The sequence below is a fragment of the Eleginops maclovinus genome, chromosome 22 (genome assembly GCF_036324505.1).
Source record: "Eleginops maclovinus isolate JMC-PN-2008 ecotype Puerto Natales chromosome 22, JC_Emac_rtc_rv5, whole genome shotgun sequence".
Lineage (NCBI taxonomy): Eukaryota > Metazoa > Chordata > Actinopteri > Perciformes > Eleginopidae > Eleginops > Eleginops maclovinus.
In genome coordinates, this window is record NC_086370.1 from 23,736,823 (window position 1) to 23,747,564 (window position 10,742).

Here is a 10,742-nt window from a genome sequence, read left to right on the forward strand (position 1 = left end):
AGCTAACGGTTACTAACAGTCACTTCAAAATGGGTTTTATTACCAACTAAGTTTACACGTACTTGATAAGCTTTGGTATAAATGGTGAATAAACAGAAAATGGAATACCTATCAAAATATATAGTGCTATTTTGATAGGTATTATGAGGTGTATTGATGTTTTTGTACACCTGAGACTGTTTATAGCTACGTTTAGCTTTCTAATGTAATGTTAAGTGAATTAAGCTAAGAATATTAAGCAAAGGCTGCTTTAGTGTCATTAATTTGCAGTTTATTAATTATTAAAGTGACAAATGTCAACAAACAATCCAACAGCACCAGAGTACAGCTAGGAAAGCTACCCACAAACTAGTGAAGACATAAACATTACTATTTAAATGCAATATGTAGATGTGGTTATCAATAAAGACAAACGTCTCTTATTAATATGTATGCATAGCAGGTGTTTAGCTCTTCTCATGTGAAAAACGTTATGAATTTCTCCCCAAAATAATAATTTAAATAATTTATTTACCACAAATGTATTGTTGTTTTATTTTAAGCCACACTGAGGCACATTCACATGACATCTGCTGCTTTAGAATACAGTATGGATATGCAAAAGACACATAAATATAACATGTATTAATGTTACTGATTCCTGTGTGTGTTACAACAATGGTGGTGTGTGGGAGAAAAAGAGCAGTGGGTCTGTTTGTGTGGGATGAGCTGGGTATGGATGAAGATGATGAATACATAGAGACGAGAGAAAGAAGTCAGTCATATCCTTTCAAGTATTTAGTGCAGAGCAGATAAACTGTCTGAAAGCCCATACTGTTTACTGTTCATCTCCATTTGGACTGGCCTCTACTGTTCAGCACAAGTTAACGGACCAGGGTTTATGTTTGTAGTCTATTATCCTCAGATAATTCAATTTCACAATTTTAATAAGTCAGAATTCTGAAAAAGGTCAAAATAAAAAAAAGTCAATGTAAAAAATCTGAATGATAAGAAAAGTAAGAGGATTTGGTTCTGAGAAAACAATTTGGAGAAAAAAGTCAGAATTCTTTTTTAAAAAAAGTCAGAATTCTTTTTAAAAAAGTCAGAATTCTTTAAAAAAAAGTCAGAATTCTTTTTAAAAAAAAGTCAGAATTCTTTTTAAAAAAAAGTCAGAATTCTTTTTTAAAAAAGTCAGAATTCTTTAAAAAAAAGTCAGAATTCTTTTTTAAAAAGTCAGAATTCTTTTATAAAAAAGTCAGAATTCTTTTTTAAAAAAGTCAGAATTCTTTTTTAAAAAAGTCAGAATTCTTTAAAAAAAAGTCAGAATTCTTTTTTAAAAACTCAGAATTCTTTAAAAAAAAGTCAGAATTCTTTAAAAAAAAGTCAGAATTCTTTTTTAAAAAAGTCAGAATTCTTTAAAAAAAAGTCAGAATTCTTTTTTAAAAAGTCAGAATTCTTTAAAAAAAAGTCAGAATTCTTTAAAAAAAAGTCAGAATTATTTTTTAAAAAGTCAGAATTATTTTTTAAAAAGTCAGAATTCTTTAAAAAAAAGTCAGAATTCTTTAAAAAAAAGTCAGAATTCTTTAAAAAAAAAGTCAGAATTATTTTTAAAAAGTCAGAATTATTTTTTAAAAAGTCAGAATTTTGAGAATATTTTTTTAAAGTGTTTGGAAAAAATGGAGAAAGTCATAATGCTGAAAAAGTCTGATTTTGAAATTAAAATCTGAATTTTGAGAAAAAGTCGAGAGTTCTGGGGGAAAAGTCAGAGACCGCGTCGGATGATAACCAATCAGCAGGAAGTAAAATGTCATCGTATGTTTTTGTATTCTCTGCAGTCAGTGTGAGCGGTCAGACAGTCACTGCAGATTACTCCTCTTATTACGCCCTTCCTCTCCTCCCTCCTTCCTTCCTTTTTATTCTGTCTGTCCCATCATCTTCATATCTCTTCTGATCCGCCTCACCATTAGAGAACTATATAAATAAACACATCCTGAGATGCTGTTCATTTGCTCTTTTATAACACTTTATTTTTACCTCTTGAAATGTCTTGAGCATCCAAAAACTAGAAAATCCCAAAGATAGAAATCACAAGAACCAGTATTTTAATCTGTGAGACAGTGAGCGCATTCTGGTTATTTAAATAGCAATTTGGAGACCAATTAAATCAATTATTGTTTAAATGCTCACAGAATGTGTGGCTTAATTATGAAAGCAGAGGCAACAGATTTGGGTGTCTTGTTTCTACCTTTGGGAGAGAGTAATAATTCACGCTCACTAACAATAATATCATCGTCTAAGATCACAGCAATGTTCTTTTCCATTTAATAAGCACCTTCACTCATCATTACACCATCCAGCTGCAGAAAACCTTAAAACCTATCCTGTTATTTCAGTACCAGTCACCTTAATTCCTCTTGGCTGAAAGGAATTTAGTTTGCTGTGCTTATCTCTCAGTCAGTGCACTTCTAACATCATATTGTGTCCTACAAACATCACCTTCAGGGTATTTATTCAGCATATTAACCTGGCTCCTACTCGGATAACTCCCATATTCTCCTTAGCAAGTGTGCAGTTAGTTAAAGCGGCCCTTTTCTGCTTTTTGAGGACTCCTTTGTTTGTTTTGAATCATTCCAAAAGATAGAAGATAGAATCGGAGGATGAACCCTCTTTAATGTCACATACATGCACACAGCAGAGCACACACAGTGAAATGTGTCCTCATTTAACCCATCCTAGTACTGGGAGCAGTGGGCAGCTATTGTGCAGCGCCCGGGGAGCAATGGGGAGGGGGGATTGGAGGTGTCCGGTGCCTAGCTCAAGGGCACCACAGCAGGGCCTAGGAGGTGAATTATTAATGGTAAAAGTACTGTTAAGTAACAAAAACAACCTTCTCTTAATTTAAAGGCGTTTCATTGTAGTTATAATTATTTAAATGGTAAATTATAAATCAGTTTATGTAACATAAGATGTTTTGTATTTTTTCCTGGACTTTTTGATTGGAGAGGACGTTGCCTTTTTCCTTTTCCTCTGTGCACCTGTCTCCAAGCTTTTTACACTGATTTTGTTTTTGATGAAGCAGTGGTTTGTGCAAGATCAGGATTTTCTTCTTCTTTCTTGATAGCTTATTCACAGCGTCTGTTTTTTGATCAACAAATCTCTTTTTGCCCAGAAAGCATTGGGAAATATACAGCCTGGTAGTGCCTATGGTGGCCCTGCAGGGTCAGTAGCTGTAGACAAACCTACTGGGGAAAATAATTACAGGATGATATTTAGTGAAGGTTAGCCCTGATTACTGATGGCATTTTAACCCCTCATTGGTAATTTTAATGAGCCGTTGAGGAGCAAGTTGCCCTCCATACATTTCTCATGGTCTGAATGACAAATTCCCCTGGGAAATAAAACAGCACAACCTGAGCTTTTTCGCTCTGTTGGCAGTTTCATATTTATATATAGTATTTATTCTATTTAAAGAGGCACACTTGGAGTCTAAAGGATGCTAAGGGAAGGAGCTTAAATGCTTCCTTTCCTATCTCCTTGAGCATAGGATAAACTGGGCCGTCCTTTACCAAAGGAAAGGAATACTTTAGCTGAGCGGTGGTGACGTGAAGTCATGTGACCGTGCTGTAGTTCCTTTATAGCCCAACATTAGCCTCCTTTAGCTTAGCGGTGGAGACGTGAAGTCATGTGACCGTGCTGTAGTTGCTTTATAGCCCAACATTAGCTGCCTTTAGCTTAGCGGTGGAGACGTGAAGTCATGTGACCGTGCTGTAGTTCCTTTATAGCCCAACATTAGCCTCCTTTAGCTTAGCGGTGGTGACATGAAGTCATGTGACCGTGCTGTAGTTCCTTTATAGCCCAACATTAGCCTCCTTTAGCTTAGCGGTGGTGACGTGAAGTCATGTGACCGTGCTGTAGTTCCTTTATAGCCCAACATTAGCCTCCTTTAGCTTAGCGGTGGTGACGTAAAGTCATGTGACCGTGCTGTAGTTCCTTTATAGCCCAACATTAGCCTCCTTTAGCTTAGCGGTGGTGACGTGAAGTCATGTGACCGTGCTGTAGTTCCTTTATAGCCCAACATTAGCCTCCTTTAGCTTAGCGGTGGTGACGTGAAGTCATGTGACCGTGCTGTAGTTCCTTTATAGCCCAACATTAGCCTCCTTTAGCTTAGCGGTGGTGACGTAAAGTCATGTGACCGTGCTGTAGTTCCTTTATAGCCCAACATTAGCTGCCTTTAGCTTAGCGGTGGAGACGTGAAGTCATGTGACCGTGCTGTAGTTCCTTTATAGCCCAACATTAGCCGCCTTTAGCTTAGCGGTGGACACGTGGAGTCATGTGACCGTGCTGTAGTTCCTTTATAGCCCAACATTAGCCTCCTTTAGCTTAGCGGTGGACACGTGGAGTCATGTGACCGTGCTGTAGTTCCTTTATAGCCCAACATTAGCCTCCTTTAGCTTAGCGGTGGTGACGTGAAGTCATGTGACCGTGCTGTAGTTCCTTTATAGCCCAACATTAGCTGCCTTTAGCTTAGCGGTGGTGACGTTGGATCTTCAGAAATCATAAAGGTGTTAATATGTGGAGATTATCCTGCTGAGCTAAATGTGTGAGTATCATAAACGTTTGATTGACATAACCCAAAATCACATGGAGAAATCCCATTGGATCAGGGAGATGATGCCTTCAGGGACCAACACAGAAATACATCATCCCTTCAGCTCTTTAATCGACTGCACTCCAGGGCCTTTTCATTTGACCCACATACTTCCTACTCGTACCACTTTCAAACGAACCCCTTTAAATCCCATCACAGCTCAGTACAGTACGTGTCTTGTGAAACTGTGACCTGATATCTTCAGATGTGCATGTTTCCTGCTTCAGTGAACGCTGCATTGCGCTGTTACTAAGCAACAGAAAAGTGAAGCAGATACTGCAGCCAGTGATCTCTGCAGAGACAGACTGCAGTGCGTGCACACACACACACACACACACACACACACACACACACATACACACTCTGTAGCATGTATACAGTAGCTTGATAGCAATCAGGTGACAGTAGTGACAGTATATTTTTTACAGATTTGTTGTAGTATTTGGAATAGTCTTACCAAAGGGATAGCAGCCAGTATTAATAGATATTAAAACAACAGATGTACGATAGTCTTTGATGTTATACAGTCTGTTTGCCAGCCCATAGAGTCCTGTCTTGAACCCGCAAAGTTTAATGTCAGAAATGTATATGAATGCATATGAATCCATTTCTGACATTTTCAGGGTCAGAAATGTCCGTTTTAACCAGAAAGTGGCCATATCTGTGGTCTCGATGGGCTGATTTTGTGACGATTTGATACAGAAAGCACAAGATGAACATTATTACCTCTACTGTGGACAATCCTTTTCAAATAGATAAGCAATCTGTCCAATCCAGATGATCCAGAGTCTCCTAAAACTTCAAAATCAGCCCACCAAGAGAACAAATTATGGCCACTATGACAATAAAACTGACTGTTTTGATCCTGAAAAAGTCAGAAATGGACTCAGCATCTTCCATTACCTCCAAAACCACTCCAAACTGTCCAAATCTGCCAAGCCAATTTTACACTATTGTTTACTTATGCTAATTGTGCTAATGTCCCAACATATGCAGGTTAGCATCCTGCAGTCTCTATGTCCTGGGGACCCCTACTATACATTTCTATCATTAATCTCTGGGGTCTCAACCTCTCCGGGTCCACAGTGCAGGTAAACACACTGATCAAAGGACCCTTCCTCTGAAGACTCTGTGATCACATGTCTGCGCAGCATGTGCTGTTCTGTGTTGTGATGAAACAGAACGGCTGTCCTTAACTCAACCCTCAGAAACTCTGTGTGTGTGTGTGTGTGTGTGTGTGTGTGTGTGTGTGTGTGTGTGTGTGTGTGTGTGTGTGTGTGTGTGTGTGTGTGTGTGTGTGTGTGTGTGTGTGTGTGTGTGTGTGTGTGTGTGTGTGTGTGTGTGTGTGTGTGTGTGTGTGTGTGTGTGTGGCAGCAGTTTGTCTCAGTGGGCTCTTTGTTTTGATTTCTTCTCTTCTTCTCTCCGTTCCAATGCTTCCCCCCTCTCCTATGCAGCAAGGACAAGTTTGGAAGGTTTGCAAAGTTTATCACCTTCCACTGATGAAACCCCACTTCCTCCACCCTTCCTCTTCCTCCACCCTTCCTTTTCCTCCTCCCTTCCTCCTCCTCTTCCTCGTCCTCCTCCTCGTCCTCCTCCTCCTCCCTTTACGATCTGTTGCTCCTCACTCCTCTCATGAGTCTGAAGGCTGAGCTCCATCACTGTCCGTGTTTATGATGCAGCATCACATGCACATGTTTTTATTCATGCTTTATTTCAAAATAAGAGTGTTTTCTTTATTAAAGCACACAAACATTAGTTCGCCAATTCACTATTCTGCAACTCAAAAGCAAAAACGGAACATTATTTTATAACAATACATTTGATTTGACCGACTAAATGAGTTTGTAAGAAGAGTGGCTGCAGTGGATGTAAAACCTCTAGTGAATAGTGATAGCTTCATGTTTATGTATATTTATTTAGATGTACATCTGTTTGGGTAAACCACAGGAAGTATTTTTTACCTGGACATTAATCCCCATTAAGAAGCAAGTAAAAGTAATATTACTGCAGGCTAATAGGGTTAGCATACTACTCGAAGAGTGGAATATATCCTTACTGGTCCCACAGAGGGGAAACATCCTGCATCTGACCCATCCTAGTGTTGGGAGCAGTGTGGGGAACGGTGCCTTCAGGAACACCTGGGTAGCACTTGGTCTTTCTGGGACCTTCCAGTTCCCAAGCCAAGTCCCTACAGACTTCACCACCACTACCCCCAGCAAAAGCATACACATGTACTCAAGCTCTATATCTTTCTATAATATTATGAATGCATCAGTTTGTGATCCCTTTAATGTTTCAGCTGCAAAAGATGGAGCAATTTTAAAGCTAGGTAGCTTAACGTATAATGATACACAATAGTTTACCTAGAAATCTCCCTGCATAGATTGTTAAATTAGTAAAAAATAGAAAACTACACGGTTAGGGTTTGCATCATTTCTGAAGCTGAAGTTTGTTTCTCCGTCGTCCCCGATGCAAGCGTGCAGAAAATAGAAAGTAGTAGAAGTTAATGTTTCCACCATGCTACTGCATCTTGCCAACAAGCTCTTCTATTCAGATGCAGATCGTATCCTGCAGAGATGTTTTCTGAACCCCTGAACACACACACAGTCATGGTGAAGCTTGAGAGCAGCCAGCGTCTCTCAGCGATCCGTGGATACGTCCTCTCTTTGTTCTGCAGCAGATAATACCTCTCCGTGGGAACACCACCGCGCTAACACTTAGCAACAACAGCGCTAACACTTAGCAACAACAGGGCTAACACTTAGCAACAACAGGGCTAACACTTAGCCACTTAGCAACAACAGGGCTAACACTTAGCCACTTAGCAACAACAGGGCTAACACTTAGCAACAACAGGGCTAACACTTAGCAACAACAGGGCTAACACTTAGCAACAACAGGGCTAACACTTAGCCACTTAGCAACAACAGGGCTAACACTTAGCAACAACAGGGCTAACACTTAGCAACAACAGGGCTAACACTTAGCCACTTAGCAACAACAGGGCTAACACTTAGCAACAACAGGGCTAACACTTAGCAACAACAGGGCTAACACTTAGCAACCACCGTGCTAACACTTAGCAACAACAGCGCTAACACTTAGCAACAATATGGCTAACACTTAGCATCCACAGTGCTAACACTTAGCAACAACAGGGCTAACACTTAGCAATCACAGTGCTAACACTTAGCAACAACAGGGCTAACATTTAGCAATCACAGCGCTAACACTTAGCAACAACAGGGCTAACACTTAGCAACAACAGTGCTAACACTTAGCAACAACAGGGCTAACACTTAGCATCCACAGTGCTAACACTTAGCAACAACAGGGCTAACATTTAGCAACAACAGGGCTAACACTTAGCAACAACAGGGCTAACATTTAGCAATCACAGCGCTAACACACCACAGGAACACTGGGACATTTATAGGTGATCATAGCACCACATGTTTATATTGCACATTGCAGGTTTAGTGCGTCAGTCTGAGAGGTTAGCTGGTATTTGGAGTGGAGATACGAGGGGGGAGGCGAGGCTTCCTCCCATCCCCTCACCTTTCATCCACCTCAACCCTATCCTCCCATCCATCCCACCATCAGACCCCACCCGAAACCCAGACAGACAGCTTATTGCACCACCAGAAAGTTATTTGTAGATCTTTATGCTTTTGTGCTGAACGAATGCACGGCCAATAGATGAGTCAGTGGGTTAGTTGAGACAGCAGTGGCTGAACCAACCAAGAAGGAGCTAGGTTTTAGTTGATGCTAAATAGAAGGTTTGCATGTTCTAGCCCATCAATGTTTACATCACTGCTGCTAACCGTCGTCCAGAGCACAGGAGGTTATCACATTTTGTCTACTGCTTCATCAGAGTCCTGACAGTGATTGTGGGAAACCCACTGCATCACATCAACAATCTGTACGGTCAGAAAAACAACACCGATGATTAGAAAATGGGATTTTACAATCAGAAATCCTGTATTTTTCCCACAGCAGGGACATTTACATGTATACAGCAGGGAAGCTATTGCAGATACAGACTAAAGAAAGTAGGGCGATGAAATTCAAGTGATTGTGGGACACATCCACTGCCTGAAAGCTAAAAGAGACGATTAAAAAAAAGAAGGGATTTTATAAAATGTTGCTGGACCAAATCTTGGATGCTTGAATGTCCTACATCACTTGAACGCACCACCAAGGTTCCAGAGCAAGCATCAGAACTTAAGGAGGCAAATCATTCCTGCACAAATCAGTAGTCCAGGCCTGTATTTAGACACCAAAGTGGAGCCGTGGCAGTGAATTAGCAGTTTGAGGTTCGGGCTAAAAAATGCAGACCTCAGTAGAGTCCCTTCAGACCGATGATCTGTAATAACCAGCCGGTGTTTTTCACTCTGCAGTTCCCCGGCGTGAGTCAAAGGGTAAATACCTGTCTGTGTAAAGTAGAGTAGTCCCTGTGCAGGGCGGGGCTCGTGGTGTTAGCTGAACGACCGCTTGCTTCTGATTTAAAATGGTTAAAATCCCTGTGCCTCTCTCACGCCTGAACAGATTTACTCTGAGCTCTGACAGCTCCTGATCTGTAGATCTGCGCCGGTGTGAGAGACGTTGAAGCAAGCTGAGTCTGCAGGTCCATCGGTCAGCGCTGAAGTCATGCTGTTTGTTTTCTATGTCAACCCCCCCCCCCACCACCACCACCACCAGTGTCCAAGTGTCCTGTGTGTGAGACCCTGCAGTAGTGGGTGTGGTGTCTGCTAGGGACCTAGCATGTTTAGCTCGTTTAGCTTCCCTTTTAACCTTTGCTTTTGACTTTTTTGGGGGTAAATAGTTAGCATTTCTAACTTTCTTGCTTGCAGTGTAGCATTCTTTTATTTTAGTGGCTAGGTAGCTCGTGTATGTTTAGCTTTTTATGCTTGCATTAAAGCCTTTCTTTCATGATTTTTGCAAGCTAGCCATCAAGTTTAGCTTATTTTGCTTGCAGAGTAGCTTTAAAAAAAAAAAAAAGGAATGTGGCTAATTAGCTAATATGTGTAGCTCCTTTTTTAAGTTGTCAAGATAATTTTTCTAGTAAATTTAACCTATTTTGCTGAATCCTAATTTTCCTCCTAATCTTCCCGGGAACATCCACAGTAGAGGCTCATTAGTTAGCCGTAGCTAATCTGTAATGTACAGTGTGATGAAACTCTAAATCCTCAGAAAGATGTGGGTTTAAAATGTGCTGCACACCCCCTTTGTCCACATTGTGTAAACCCAAACTGGGCCTACTGTGAAGAGTTTTTAGCAACGGGTTTGGAGACGCCCAGGTTGTCGGTTCCCTCCCAGCATGTGTCTGGGTTCAGTTTGTAACGACTGCAGCCGTGCAAACCGAGCCCAGGTTGTGGTGCAGTCCATCAGCTGTGATGCGTTGTGTTCCTAGCGTAGCGTCTTGTGTTGTAGAGTTCTGGTTCCTCTGTGTTCTGAATGTGTGCTTCCACTCTCTGAGCTGGAGGAAGTGAATCCTCAGAAAGACTCCGCCCTCTTCTGGGACTCTTCCTCCGTGTTGCAGCCAATAAACGTGCCTCTGTTTCTAGCACATGCATGCACCACATCCCCCTCACCCTTCACTACTACACTACCCATGATGCATGAGTGCTGTTGCTACCTGCCGCTCAGGGCTGTCAGCCAAACGTAGACATTAGAGAGCAGCTCTGCAGACGTAGGGAATAAAACAGGACTTTCTCTCTGAACACTTTCCAGTTTCTTTTTCTTTCTTCTGTTTCTTTCAACCCCTTCTTCATGTTACCTCCATCATGGCCCGTCATGCAGCTTTACTAACCAGTGATGGATGTTCAGTTTGAAACTAAAACTCCTCTTTCATTCTCAGTGGTTCTCCTCTCTGTGCTGTGGGTCACCTCTCATAGCCTGGAGGATCAAAATGAGACCAAATAAGATTATTGGATGCTTGAAAGATGGATCAAATCCAATCCCAGGAAAAAAAGACATTTGGCTATTAATTGACAAATCAATTAATGGGAGTGAGTTTTCATGCAGGAAATCCTGTTTTCAGCCTCAAATATGGAGGTTTCTTGCTTTTATCTGATTTGAATCTTAATAAAGCGAGCATATCTTTTTGTTTTAG

General features: G+C 41.0%; 1 protein-coding gene across 4 annotated transcripts in view; it reads left to right on the plus strand.

Annotated features, from left to right (window-relative positions):
- nckap1 (NCK-associated protein 1) overlaps positions 1-10,742 on the plus strand; it is a 48,158-nt gene that overhangs the window by 1,117 nt on the left and 36,299 nt on the right. For 2 of the 4 annotated variants that reach the window (XM_063874687.1, XM_063874688.1), the window contains exon 2: positions 6,082-6,099. The exons of the other annotated variants lie outside the window; for them this stretch is intronic. In XM_063874687.1, the coding sequence (XP_063730757.1) occupies positions 6,082-6,099 (18 nt within the window). The remainder of the gene's footprint in view (positions 1-6,081; positions 6,100-10,742) is intronic. 4 annotated transcript variants of the gene reach the window in all.